This window comes from Phyllostomus hastatus, unplaced genomic scaffold (genome assembly GCF_019186645.2).
Source record: "Phyllostomus hastatus isolate PE091 unplaced genomic scaffold, TTU_PhHast_1.1 phas_contig_118, whole genome shotgun sequence".
NCBI classification, from domain to species: domain Eukaryota; kingdom Metazoa; phylum Chordata; class Mammalia; order Chiroptera; family Phyllostomidae; genus Phyllostomus; species Phyllostomus hastatus.
Genome location: NW_025333543.1, coordinates 2,994,911 through 3,010,152, shown reverse-complemented (window position 1 = coordinate 3,010,152; position 15,242 = coordinate 2,994,911). Strand labels below are relative to the sequence as shown.

At 38.7% G+C, this 15,242-nt stretch overlaps 1 protein-coding gene across 1 annotated transcript in view; it reads left to right on the top strand.

The window, feature by feature from the left end:
* The window catches only part of KCND2 (potassium voltage-gated channel subfamily D member 2), a 519,434-nt gene that overhangs the window by 488,015 nt on the left and 16,177 nt on the right, over positions 1-15,242 (top strand). The window contains exon 2 of the mRNA XM_045848169.1: positions 7,706-7,868. Within this exon, the coding sequence (XP_045704125.1) occupies positions 7,706-7,868 (163 nt within the window). The remainder of the gene's footprint in view (positions 1-7,705; positions 7,869-15,242) is intronic.

Genomic DNA, 15,242 nt, shown 5'->3' with positions numbered 1-15,242 from the left:
AATATAATTTTTAAATAGTAACCCAGAATTTGGCTTAGATTTAAAGGAACAAGAAGAGAACACAGAATGCTTTAAATAACTGCATATGCAATATAATTTAAAAAAAATTCAAGCTTTCAACACAGGAAAGGTAAGATAGTGGTTGATCCTATAGGCAAAAGAGGTAGAGACAAAATCAAGGCAGCTTTTTAAGCAAACATTAATTTTAAAATGTCCAATAGAAATCTATTATCAAAGTAATACCAGGGCCCCTCTCACAAACAAGTTCTGTACCACAAGCGAGTGATACAGCAACACTCTTAAAAAAGTCATGTGCTATTTGCCAACATCGCAGCTATAGTAAAAATTATCCACTCAGCTATGATCTTTCTAGAATGCCAAGTTGATAGCAGAAAAATCCATGGATAACATAGTTAGTGAGACCCTAAGGAATGGAATTATCAATTGAGAAGTGATCCAGCTTACAGGTCAGAAGAAATTATTTCTCAGACCCCTCTGAGTAGCAGTCAGGCATAGGAGAAAAATTCAAACCCAGCATCAGTAATCACAACACACACATGCAGTCAGTGAAGAGCTTTAGCCAGGACATTATTGTCTGCATCACTTTCATCTAATTTTTTAAGGACACAGCCTTAGTCTGAGCTGCTATAACAAATACCACAGACCTAGGAGTTTATAAACAGTAGAAATGTGTTCTTCACAGTTCTGGAGGTTGACAAGTCCAAGATCAAGTGCCAGCAGGTTTGCTGCAGTGGATGGTGAGTACCCATTTCTTGGCTCACAGACCTTTTTCACTGTGTCTTCAGATGGTGGAAGGGGCTAGGCAGCTCTGTAAGGTCTCTTTTTATAAGAGCACTCATCCCATTTGTGAGGGCTCTGTTCTCATGACCTGATCACCACCCAAAGGCCCTGCCTCCTAAAATCATCACATTGAACATTAGGATTTCAACATACAAATTTGGGAGAGACACATTCAGACAGATCATAGCAGACACCTGTTTTTCAAGTACATCCCCAAATACTGGTTCATGTCCCATATGCAGTTGTTGAGTTTTTTTATAAACTAATGTATCTGGCAGCATGTGGACAACAGTTGCCAGGGCACCAAGGCTGACTAACTGACTGGACAGAAAAAAAACTAATATAGTAGTTGAAATACAGACAGTATTTATTGAAGCAGTACCTGCCCTATACAATGGATAGGATCCTCCTAGACTTCTGTGCAGCTGTCTGGGATCTATTCACTCTATTCCTTACATCTAAAAATTTAAGACTTTTTCACTGTGAAAAAGAAAAGGGGAGAGTAAGAGATTGAATTATAGTAAGCACTGAGGTTTATTTTCAAATCAGCATTTCCTCCCTGTTATATGAAGGTATTTTCTATTTTCATGATTGTTTGTAAAATACATAATGGTTTTGTTTTCTCTGTCAGTGTCCATGGGAAATAGTTTTACAAAAAGCAAGTCATGACTGAGCTGGGGAGGTTTGCCTCAGGTAACATTTCTACTTTATCAAGTGAGCATGTATTTATATTCTTCAAATAAGAAGAGAAAATAGAAACTGTATGAATAGGACCAGGAAGCCAGCAGTACTGTGTTCAAACACTACTGAGAAACTTCATGGAAATATTTTTGTATTTGAGATCTAAAGACAGCCACTCTCTAGCCCTATGATTTCTGGAGAAATGAAAAAAGGGAAAAATGGAGTGAATATTAATAAAATTGGGTTTATAGTGTACTTTTTAATTGTGCACACTTTTCAACCTATTTCAATATTACTTGATAAATTAGAAAGATGGATGGATGAATTGATAGATGACAGACAGATAGATGAAAAGATTCATTCTACTTATTTGTAGCACCAAGTACATGCCAGAAATGAAGTACTTTGCATGAAACTTTGATATAATATTTGAGGTTAAATTCCTCAAAAAACAATGAAATCTCTTCTAAGGAATTGGTCCTCCACTCAATATGATTTTTAACAAATGGTAAAAGATTGTAATTATAGCCAAGTACTTGGGGGCAGTATATGAAAATTGACATTTTCCATTTTGATGGAATGACACCACCACATTTTACCTTTTAACTGGTGTGAGGAGGAAAGGGAGCAGCAAAAATGAGGTTCGACAGTGTCCAGGGTGAAAAGGATCAGAAAGAGACCAGAGTTGCTCCATATGTGATATAAGAGAAAGAGTGGGAAGCAACAGAGGAAAGTGGAGGAAGTATGGGGAAAGCTTGCCTTCAATAAGCAAAGTTCAGGCCTGCTAATTTTTATTGTGTACAGCTTCTTGGTGGTTATCCTTTTATATCATGCTATCCTCTCTCCTGTTTTCTCCTGTCTTTTAAGAATTCAATATTTATTTTATTTGAACTTAAAGGGCACTGTAGCCTTTAAATCATTTTTATTTAAATATTTTAAATGTTTCTATGAAAACAAACTACATCTATATAATATTTTAGTGTAACTCTTTGGAAAATAGATTTTTGAAGACAGGAGATATAATATTAAAGTCTGGGAAAAAACAGAAGGAACAGAATATATAATATTGCTGGGCTTAGCATAAATTTAAGAATAAGGAGTCAGGAAAAATGTAGTGTGCGTTTATATGGAATATAAAAAATAAAATACCAACTGGCACACAAGTTGCCTAAGATAGAAGTAATCATTAAAAGATGACAGTATTGTAGGCAATGTTTTATTAAATGATCATTTAGCAAAAATCAGTGTCACTTCTCATTATAAAGCTTTCTATTCTAAGTCTTTCCTCCATTGAGTTTCAGAGAGATATGACACCTGAGGTATATAATGCCATTTTGCTTCTTCCTAAGTGTTTGAATACTAGTTGAGAAGGTCCTTTGTTAAACAAAAGAAAGCAGCTGGTTTTGTCAGAGAGATATACCCCATCCCGAGTAAATTCCATGCCCAGTTACATCTTTGTGGTTAAAAATTACCTGCTTGCATTTCTCAAGGTCATTTTTAAGAAGATAATAGACAAAATGGACACTGTAAGAATGCTGCAAATCACGCTGTGTATTTCCCATGATTCTCCAACATATTCAAACTAGTAAAGTATACTTAAAATATTACATGTATCAACAGCAGCCCAATCTTAAAAAGGGGAGGAGAGCAGGGAGAAAAACCAAAAGGGTGACATATACAGAACCAGCAGGTGTGTGGGAAGAGGCAGAAGGTGGTCCTTGGGAATCAGGCCAGGACTCAGGGTCTCAGTACCAATGACCCCAGGACAGCCTGGATGACCTCAAACACCCTACCCTTCCCCTTCCCTGGTGCCCTCTCACCATTTCCACCTCTGCCTTAGCCTCACAGCAGAAGAATCTTAGAGACCTTCCTAACTTGCTCTAAGGTGACAAGGCTCTGGCCTTCTAACCTAGAGTAAAAAGATAAGAGAGGATGTTTCAACCAATGAGCAAGCTCTTCTCCCTTCTTTCCACAGTAATCACTGTGGTACTGATCGGTCATCCTCTTTGCTTTCTTGATTGTGAAGAAACTTCTGATGGTTGAGGTAAATAGTAGCTATAATTGCATTTGATGCAGATTAGCATGGCTTTATGACATCAGACCACCCTTACTTAAGTACTATCCGTTACCTTTTTCTTTTACAGATCCTTCTAGGTGTGAATTTGCTGCCTTTGAGCAAGCTGGTTCATATCCATACTTTCTACCATTTCATCCCAAAACAAACAAAATATTTCATTATATTTATTGTTTTCCTTTCTGAATAACAAGTGCATGGTCTGCTTCATTTATTTATATTATAATCTCTGTTTACATTCAAAAAGGATCTGCAGTGATTTTTTTCTCTAGTTCAATCCCAGACACCACATCAAAAATTGCTTTTCCGGAGAAATCTGCTCCTTCAATTGGCCCAGAATCCCTTTGACCAAATCCCTCAGAATTAATTTTCTCCTTTTGTTTAGCTGCAGCCCTTCTGAGTGTCTAAATCTCCCCTCTTTATGCACACCACCACTCGCTGCCTGAACTGACCAGTCTTCTGTCTTCTTAACATCTTATTGAGTTTTGGGTCTATACCAAACAGTTAAGCTCTTGATTTTAATGATTACAAGTACGCTGGCCTGGTCTATCATATGACATAGTGAGCCTAGTATACAAAACAACAACAAAAAAGGGGGTTAATAAATACTAATTTTTAAATCTCTTTTTTAAATGTCTTATTGTTTATGTTACTACAGTTGTCCCATTTTCCCCCTTCACGCCCCTCCACTCAGTCCGCTCCCCACTCTCACAGTCAGTCCTCACACTGTTGTCCATGTCCATGGGTCCTTCAGGTATGTTCCTTGACTAGTCCCTTCACCTTAGAGAGGGGCAGAAAAGAATGTATCCGATGGATTGATTTAGCTATTTTATTTCACGTATTTGTGTTTTTAAAAGCTTATTTTAATTACATAGAATCAGTGCTTATATTCTCTGGCCATAACAAATAGTTGGGTTTTATTTACTTTCTCTTTTGAGAAGCATTTTCTAAATCCTGATTGACAGATATTAAAATAAAGTAAAAAAGCTTTTGGGAAACTGCTTATATGTGTGTGTGTGTTTTAGGGGTATATGTGTGTTTTAGACTTCTCCAGGGCCTGCTGAATAACCAGGGCAAAGGGAAAGATGTTTATAAAGCAGGGCTGGGCACTCAGTGTGAACTGTGACTAACACAGAAATTGATTCATGTGCACACAGCATTACACACACAAAAACGATCTCCCAATCCTACTGCCATATCTTTGCAGTAAGAAAGTTTTCAAGCCTTTCTTGCTCACCTTGTAAATTCCTTTCATAATCAGATTATAAATGAACATAATCAGACTGTAGCTTAGTTCCCCCAGTGGACTACAAAAAGCCACCATGTTTCATACAGATACAGCATTCCAGTTCTCAGGTAAAATATATTTTACTATAAATTAGACTGTCATTATGATGCCAAAACCTTGTGGAAATTTTAGTTATGGCAAATTAGCCCAACTGCTGATCACTCATAAGTGCTGACAAGAACAAGTAAGTGGGCCTTCTAAGCAGGGGACCGGAGCCTGGCATGGGGTCACCAAAGCAGTGCCAGTCAGCATAGCCTGCTGCCACTCTTACCGGCCTTTCCTTGGCTAATTCCTCAGCAACTTCTATATCCGTATTGACACATGAATGTTTTCCCACAAAACAGTGATGATTTTCCTAAATCATTCTTCAAGATATAATGTCTCCCCAAATACTTCCAAAGCCCCCTTGAGTCTGGATTCCAATACCTGAGCACTTCGGAGCCCTGTTTCTAGGACTAAACTCTCAGAGAGCTGAGGACCCCAGAGTCCCATAGTGAGCAGGGGGTAGTTGGAGCTGTACTGCTGTAGCTGAGTAGCTTCTGCAATAATATGATCAAAAGATGTCCTTCTTCCCCCCCACCCCTAGCAATGAACTCTTAGGAGAATTCTACATAGGTAAGGTAGGGAAAATGTAGCATTCAGCTAATATTTACTAAAAGCCTGCTTTGTGCTGAGACACAAAATAGAGCAGCTCCTGGTTATATTCTAATGTTGGCAGGGCAGGTAGGGAGTTAGAAAATAAATACATTAAAATTTTATTAAGTATCATGTGTTTAGTACTGTGAAGATAATCAAATGGGAAAATGATGAAGAGAGAATAAGACCACTATGGATAAGAAGGCCAGAAAATAACTTCTTGAATGGAGACCTCTAAGGTTCAACCTGAATAATGATGATCTGGGGGCTGCACATGTGACAGAAAGCCAGATGGCCCGTGTGACTGGAGGGCAGTGAGTTTCGTGGAAGGTGGTGTGAAATATAGGCAGGAACTAAATGACATAGGCCCTCAGAGACAAAAGCGAGGAATTTGGATTTATTTCCATTTCAAGTCTATTAGAAGGTGAAGCAAAGTAGCAACAGTCCAATCTCCATTTTTAAAACCATAAACTCCGGTTGCTATGCTGGCATGAATTTTAACATGGTAAATGTGAAAAAGCGAGTTCAAGGTTAAGAGGCTATATCCATGGCTCTGGCAAGCAATGAGGGCTTGGGTTGTTGTGGGAAAATGAGGCTGAGGAAAGAGGACCAAAAGGACATAATCTTGTTTGGGCAGAGACAACAAGACTAGCTGGGGGACTGAGGATTGGATGGCTGTTTCAGTTTTGACAGGCGATTGGGTGGTTTGAGGTTCCATTTAATTAGAGGTGATAGACCATGTAGAAGGAACAGATTTGAGAAGAAAAGAGGAAGCTAGGGAAATGAAGGTTCCTTTTTGGCAAATTTAAATCTTAATAGGCTCTTAAACATCCAGATGTAGTAATTTTCAGACCAGACCACTGAAAATATGAGTCTGATTTTCAAGATAGACATCAGGGCTGTCAATGTAAATTAGGTTATCATCAGCATATGTGAAACCAGAAAAGACACCGACATTCGGCCTGCCTGTCACTACCAAACCTAATAAGCAATGACAGCAACTGTATCTTTATGGGCACTTTATTCAGATGGCGATCTGAGGAGATGGTGGCTTCATACCCTAATAGACCATCTTCCCTTTTCTTTCCAGGCCAGACTTTTCATAACAGGGAATAAATAATGTGAGTGAAGGGTTTTGAAATTCAGGGAGGATTAGGTAGAAGAAACTGCAACATTCCTGTCCTGGGCAGTTAGCTGTTCCCAGGGGCGGGTGGTCATCTGCTGTGGGTGGTCATTTGTTTCTCCCTGAAACACAGTGGCCTGGATGCCTCCACTTGTCCCCAGGCGGTAATCTTTAGTGGTGCCCCAAGAGGTCGGCTATTTTCCCAGGAGCCAAGATGGGCCTTATCTATCTGTAGTTTCTGAGACAAAAGTTTTAACATACATATTACTTGCTCAGCTTGTAACTTTTTACCTTAAACTAAACTTTTCTGACTCTTGGACAGTAGTTTTAAGCCACAAGACTGGATAAAATCACGTAGGAAAAGGGTTTACATGGAGAAGATAAGAAGACTCCAGTTTGAGAGGTAATTATCTCAAGATTTAGAAATTAGTTTTAAAAAAAGGAGCCAGAAATAAAATAGCAAAGTAGCCAATGAGGTAAAAGCACCACTGAGGAAATTCTGTAATAAATACTGAAGCCAACAAAACATGTTTCAAAGAGAGAAAAGTCAACTAACCAAATACAAATGAGAGATTGAACAAGATTATCATGTCTGGATTTCATAAGTGAAGGTTAATGGGACCTTGGAGAATTTTTTAAGTGATTATACCTGATAAAGTAATGCAATGTTCCAATATTTTCTACTTAAATTTTATATCTAATCCAATGTTGAAAAAATTAAGTAGAAAAGTGTGTTTTTCAGACTATAAAATTCAGCATAGAAATATTTATGATTAAATAACTGTAAAGTACTATACCATGTTATAGAAAGGACAAATTGAAGAGCTATCATTAAATCATCTGGTTTAAAGTATTTTCCAATTAAAAATATTTCTAAATGTTAGAATTAATTTTACAATGCTAGGTTAAAAGGTAGTTTTTATATTCATTTATTTGTAACTTCTGGTTTATTAAAATTTTAAGCCGTGTATATTTTAGTCATGAAGTAGAGATAGATTGCTCCAAAATATCACTTGACTTAAAGCAAAAAGCTATTTGTATCTGGTGGAAATACTCATAAGCAACTTCCTGTGACTTAAAACAATTTTTTTCTCTAACCCAGGTATGGTGACATGGTACCAAAAACCATAGCAGGAAAGATTTTTGGATCCATCTGCTCACTGAGTGGGGTCTTGGTCATTGCTCTGCCTGTTCCAGTGATTGTGTCCAACTTCAGCCGGATCTACCACCAGAATCAACGAGCAGACAAACGGAGAGCACAAAAGGTGTGTATTCAGCTCTGTGTAACCACCTAGCATCTCCCAGTCTCACAGTGAGCTTGAAAATCCATCACTGGCTGTTCAGTGTTCCAGATCCAGCCAATAGTTGTATCGGTCAGCACAAGCTAGGTCATATATGACACAGCAAAAGAACCCTAATATCTCAGTGGCTTAACACAACAAGGAATATTTCTCAATCACACTACAAGTCAATTACAGATCCAGTAATGGAAACTCCATCTTGACAGTGTACTTCTGCAATGATTCAAACAGAAGTAAAAGCACATGATGAATCACAAACGGACTCCTAAAGCCTCCTGCTGGAAGTGGGCCAAGTCATTTCCATCTCAACAGGATTAGCCAAAGTAAGCCACTTAGGCACGTGTAACTTCAAAGTGGAAAAGGAAATACAATAGCACTGTACAACCAGAGGCAATAGAGGAAAAAATATGTAGAGAACAACAATAACAACAGTAGCAAAATCAAAGATGGGTTCTTGCGAATTTTGTTACAATTGGATTTTTAAATTCATTTCACCTCTGTCTGCTAGGGGTCAAGCAGTTACCAGCAAACAAGGGCTACTAAAGGACACCAAAATGTGCCTTGGTTATTTTATAGATTTGATACAGAAGGTAGGAAAAATCTGATCACTTGTAGCTGAGTTCTACACCTGGCCCAGCAGTTTACTGTTTCTCTGAACTTCACATAAGTTACTCAGACTCTTGAAGATGAGCATGGTGCATACTCATCTGCAAAGTGGGAAAAACAATACCGATCTCACAATAAGACTGAGATTATATTCAAATGTATATAAATCTATATAAGATTTTATAATATTAACAACTTCCAGTGGCTTACTAATGGCTTCCAATGTGTCAGAGGTTGATTTAATGTTTTTCAAAAAGCAATTTATAAAATTTTACAAGTATAGGAGTTAGTTACCCAAATTATTCCTATTATGTGGATGAGAATCTTAAAGTACCCCAAATTGAGAAATCCTAAAGCCATATACCTAATAAATCGGAGGACCATCATTCAATTTAATCCAAGCCAATCTGGCTCCCACATCCATACTCTTAGACACAATGGTAGACCACCTCTCAGAAATTGACTACATGTTAGAACCCCTCCCTTCCCCACTCTTTGTCAAAATAGTCATCTTGAGAACCAAATAGTCATGTTGTTGCTAACAAATAATTTTGCAAATCTCCTTTGTAATTTCCTTAGTGCTATAGTGCTAAATTTCCAGCATTCTTAACAAACACTATATCTTTGTCCTTTAAGGACAGATTCACTTCTTTCAATATCCAAAAACCATTTGTAACCATGACGAAAGTAGATGTGCAACCTAGGTAATGTGTGTAACTATCAAAGACCATGAGAGATTTTTGTGCAGTTTAGAACTGGATGTGTAGGTGATTCCAGAACAGGATTTTAAATATGCCTTTGAACAATGTCAGTCTCTTTAGTAAAGTATAAAATCTCATAAAGTGACTCCTTGGGTAGTTCAGGTTAATCAATATTGTCACATAGCATATTGTTCAGAGACCTTGTTCATGTCCATTGTCAGAGATCTTCTTCCTCTACAAATCATTCTTTAAACTTTATAGTTTGCTTTATAGGATCTCCCATCTTTTGACAAGTATTTAAACTTTAACTAATTATTGTATAACATAGTAATAAACAGTCTAGTTACTGTGAATAGATAGACCTGATAATCCAATGTACAGGGAACGTTAGAAAAGGTACCCTCTGGGCAATTGTAGTCTTATGCAGGGCACAATTTTGTCCAGAGGACATGGATGGAATTTCCACCAGGGCCTTTCATGCACCACAACCCTGCCTCTGCACACCCTTGAGAAATCCCTCTTCTGAGCACTCAAGTATGTTTTTACAAGGACAGAAATCTTATAAAAACCTGAGCTCCCCACTACCCATCAATCTCTATGTGAGAAATTGCTTCTTTAGTAAAAGAACTAACTATAAATAATTTTTTCAATCCCAATGAAAGCTACCTATATGAAAACTATAGAAACTACAAATCTGATTTTCAGATAAACCCATCTCCAAAATATTGGGTTGGCCAAAAAGCCCATTAAGTTTTCTTTTCTTTTTTTAAATATATTTTATTGATTATGCTATTACAGTCATCCCATTTCCCCCCTTTATTCCCCTCCACCCTGCACTCCCTCCCTCACCCACATAGTTCATGTGTCATAAGTTCTTTAGCTTCTACATTTCCCATACTATTCTTCCCCTCCCCCTCTCTATTTTCTACCTCCCGTCTATGCCACTTATTCTCTGTGCCTTTCCCCCTCTCTCCTCCTCCCACTCCCCTGTTGCTAACCCTCCATGTGATCTCTATTTCTGTGGTTCTGTTCCTGTTGCTTAGTTTCTTTTTGTTTTTGTTTTAGGTGTTGTGAGTTTGTTGTCATGTTTTTTTAATCTTCTTTTTCTTAGATAAGTCCCTTTAACATTTCATGTAAAGAGGGATTGGTGATGATGAACTCCTTTAACTTGACCTTATCTGAGAAGCACTCTATCTGCCCTTCCATTCTAAATGAAAGCTTTGCTGGATAGAGCAATCTTGGATGTAGGTCCTTGCCTTCCATGACTTGGAATACTTCTTTCCAGTCCCTTCTTGTCTGTAAGGTCTCTGAGAAGTCAGCTGACAGTCTGATGGGAACTCCTTTGTAGGTTACTCTCTCCTTGTCTCTTGATGCTTCTAGGATTCTCTCCTTCATTTTTACCTTGGCTAATGTAATTATGATGTGCCTTGGTGTGTTCCTTCTCAGGTCCAACTTCTTTGGGACTCTCTGAGCTTCCTGGACTTCTTGGAAGTCTATTTCCTTCCTGGAAGCAGTGCCTTGCTTCCAGAATGGGGAAGCTCTCCTTTGTTATTTGTTCAAATAAGTTTTCCACTGGTTGCTCTTCCTCTTCTCCTTCTGGTACCCCTATAATTAGGATGTTGGATTGTTTAAAGATGTCCTGAAGTTTCTTAAGCTTCTCCTCATTTTTTTGAACTCTTATTTCTTCATTCTTTTCTGTTTGTTTGTTTGTTTTCCTTCTGGTCCACTTCATTGATGTGAGACCCAGCTTTCATTCCATCACTATTGGTTCCCTAAGCATTTTTCTTCATTTCACTTAGTGTAGCCTTCATTTTTTCATCTAATTTGCGACCAAAATCAACCAATTCTGTGAGCATGCTGATCACCAGTGCTTTGAACTGTGCATCTGATAGGTGGACTATCTCTCAGTCACTTACATAAATTATTGCAAGGCTTTCCATCCTGTTTGAGCCATCCTTTTTTTCTTTTCCTTTGGTCCAGTCGTGCCTGTTACATACGAAGGGTGGAGACTTAGTTGTTTCACCAAGGCTGTTTCACTAGGGCACCCTCGTTGCTGGGTTGTGATGTTGTATATGGGGGCAAGGTCTGAGAGGGAACAACGGTGCTTGCTCCACTCTCCATGGGACCTCAGTCCCTTCCGCTGCTTCCCCAGAGCAAACTGGGCCCCTCTGGTGTCAATTCCCATGTGGGTGGGCTTGTGCACCCCGTGGGACTATCCAAGGACCTCTCCTGTGAGGCTGGGAGTCTCTCCCTGTGTCTCAACCCCCCCAGGTGTTTTCAGTCAGTGCCCCAAGGCTCTATTTCCCAGTGCTGTGATCCTGGGTGGTACACAGTGCCTTGCTTCACAATTGCGGCCTCGCTGGGTCTGCCGGTTGCCACCCCTCTGCCGGGGTCTGCCAGCTGCCGCTTGCGTGCTTAGGGTCCACCCACTGCAGTCTTGTGCACCCCGGATGCCTTACACGCGCAGTCCCAATGCTCTCTGCTCTCCGTGCGCCATGACCTGTGCCTGGCTGCCCGACTCCGCCACTCCTACTGGTCTGGATGAATGTGTCTATTTTAACTTCTTGGTTGTCTGACTTCCATTCAGATCAATTTTCTGTCAGTTCTGGTTGTTATTCTATTTCTAAATTGTTGTTGTCTCTGTCTTGGTTGTGTGAAGAGGCACAGTGTGTCTACCTATGTCTCCATCTTGGCCAGAAGTCTAGTTTTTTTCTGTAAAATAAAAGACATTTTTCATTTTCACCAATAACTTTATTGATTTGGATATTTTCAGTATGTGGCTATCTCCCATGTGGTAAAATGTTGATTGTTTTCAATTAATGTCTCAATTTGATTGCTACATACTTCAACTGGTCTACTTGACCATGGAGCATCATCCAGCAAGAAATCTCCAGCATGAAACTTCATAAACAACTTTTGACACATTCGATCAGTCACAGCATTTTCTCTATACACTGCACATTTTTTTTGTACTTCAGACATGTTTTTACCTTTCTTGAAATAATAAAGCATAATATGCCAAAAATGTTGCATATTTTCTTCCATCTTCAATAGTAAAATGATACACAAAAATTCACCAATTTTGCTGTGTGTTTTTTTTAATGCATGCCGACATGACAGCTGTCACAATATAATCTAACAAAATTGTTTCTAATGCAGTTAAAGACAACGAAGTGCTACTAGAGTTATCTTATGGAAAAAAAGCAGACAAAGTTTTTAGCCAACCCCATATATGAGGTCTGTCCATAAAAAGTCCAGCCATTATTAATATAACAAGAACAGTTTGGGCAACATAGATGTAACCTGACAGCTAAAAAGAATGGACTGGAATGCACATGTGTGAACAACGATGACTTCACTGTACTAATCAATGGAGACGGTAGATGCCATTGAGTGAGCATGTGTACTGTATGGCCATCACATTCAAAATGACTGAACAAGTAGAGCAATGAATCTGCATCAGATTTTGCATTAAGTTTGAAAATTCCTCCATGGAAACTATTCAGATGATTCAGAAGGCCACAGCTATGGACAACTGGTGATTGGCAGCTTCATCATGAAAACATACCCATTCATGCATCATGTCTTGTGTAGAGATTTTTGGAGAAACATTAAATCACCCATTTGACTTAGCCCCTCCCTCTTAGCGCAGATTTGGTGCACTGCAACTTCTGGCTTTTCCCAAAACTAAAATCACCTTTGAAAGAGAAGAGATTTTAGACCATCAGTGAGATTCAGGAAAACAGGGCAGGGCAGCTGATGGCAATTGGGAGAACTGTGTGAGATCCCAAATGTGCCTACTTTGAAGGGGACTAAGGTGTCATTGTATTAGGTACAATATTTCTTGTAACTTGTACTGCTTCAATAAATATCTCCATTTTTTTCATATTACATGGCTGAGTACCTTCTAGATAGAACTCATATGTACTTTTTTCAAACTTTGACATCTGTAAACGCAAATCAACAAAGAAAATCTTAGAATATATAGAAGCCATTTCGCCTATAGAAATTTAGAGTAAAAATTGTTTTAAATGTGATATAAATAAGTATACCAAATCGAAAAGCATATTTTATTAGTGCTTTTCATGTTTTTAAAATATCTTATATTCTAGGAATCTTCCATAAAGCAGTGAATTTTGCATATCATGACTACCAGAAAAATAGGCAATATAAAACCAAATACAATGACCTGGTGTGATATGTCTAATAAATAGTCTGTAAACAATAATCTGAACATAGTCATCTAAGAAGGAGCAGTGGATATGCAACTAAATTAGGTACTAAGGGATATTTTCCATTTACCTTCCCAGGATTAAAAAAAAAAAGACTAAGTATTAAATAGACTAAGATAATTTGATTTAACTGGAACTGGGTTCCAGTTATGCAATACCAAAGTTATGCAAAAGTAACCAGCTAATTCAACCAAGCAAGGAGTCCTTCAGTAAAAACATCAGTCAAGCAGAATAATAATTAGTATTTCTTTTTTTACTATATTTTATTGATTATGCTATTACAGTTGTCCCATTTCCCCCCCTTTATTCCCCTCCACCCTGTGCACCCCCTCCCACCCACATCCCCCCACTTTAGTTCATGTCCATGGGTCATACTCATAAGTTCTTTAGCTTCTACATTTCCCATACTATTCTTCCCCTCCCCCTCTCTATTTTCTACCTACCATATATGCTACTTACTCTCTGTACCTTTTCCCCTTCTCTCTTCCTCCCACTCCCCTGTTGCTAACCCTCCATGTGATCTCTATTTCTGTGGTTCTGTTCCTGTTCTAGTTATTTGCTTAGTTTGTTTTTGTTTTAGGTATGGTTGTTCATAATTGTGAGTTTGCTGTCATTTTACTATACATGTTTTTTATCTTCTTTTTCTTAGATAAGTCCCTTTAACATTTCATAAAATAAGGGCTTGGTGATGATGAACTCCTTTAACTTGACCTTATCTGAGAAGCACTTTATCTGTCCTTACATTCTAAATGAAAGCTTTGCTGGATAGAGCAATCTTGGATGTAGGTCCTTGCCTTTCACGACTTGGAATATTTCTTTCCAACCCCTTCTTGCCTGCAAGGTCTCTTTTGAGAAATCAGCTGACAGTCTCATGGGAACTCCTTTATAGGTAACTGTCTCCTTATCTCTTGGTGCTTCTAGGATTCTCTCCTTCATTTTAATCTTCAGTAATGTAGTTATGATGTGCCTTGGTGTGTTCCTCCTTGGGTCCAACTTCTTTGGGATTCTCTGAGCTTCCTGGACTTCCTGGAAATCTATTTCCTTTGTCAGATTGGGGACATTATCTTCTATTATTTGTTCAAATTAGTTTTCCACTTGTTGCTTTTCCTCTTCCCCTTCTGGTACCCCTATAGTTTGGATGTTAGAACATTTAAAGTTGTCCTGGAGGTTCTTGAGCCTCTCATTTTTTTTTGGAATTCTTATTTCTTCATTCTTTTCTGTTTGATTATTTCTTTCTTCATTCTGGTCCACTCCATTAATTTGAGCCCCAGTTTCCTTACCGTCAGTATTGGTTTCCTGTGCATTTTTCTTCATTTCACTTAGTGTAGCCGTCATTTTTTCATCTAATTTGCAACCAAATTTAAGCAGTTCTGTGAGCATCCTCATCACCACTGCTTTGAACTGTGTATCTGATAGGTTGGCTATCTCTTAGTCACTCCACTGTATTTGTTCTTTAGCTTTGATCTATTTTTTCATGTGGGCCATTTTTTTTTTTGTCTCAATGTGCCTGTTATGTAGTGAGGGGCAGAGTCTTAGGTATTCACCAGGGTGGGGCAACCCATTTGCTGGGTTGTGACGCTGTATGTGGGGGTGGGGTCTGAGAGGGAACAATGGTGCTTGCTCCGCTCTCTGCTGGATTTCAGTCCCTTCTGCCACTTCCTCTAAGCAAACCGGGTCCTTCTCATGCTGATTTCCAGGTGGGTGGGCTTGTGTATGTTCTAGGACCCCATGGGTCTCTCCAACGAACTCCCCTGTGAGGCTGGGAGTCTACCCTGGCACCTCAATCCCCACAAGTGTTT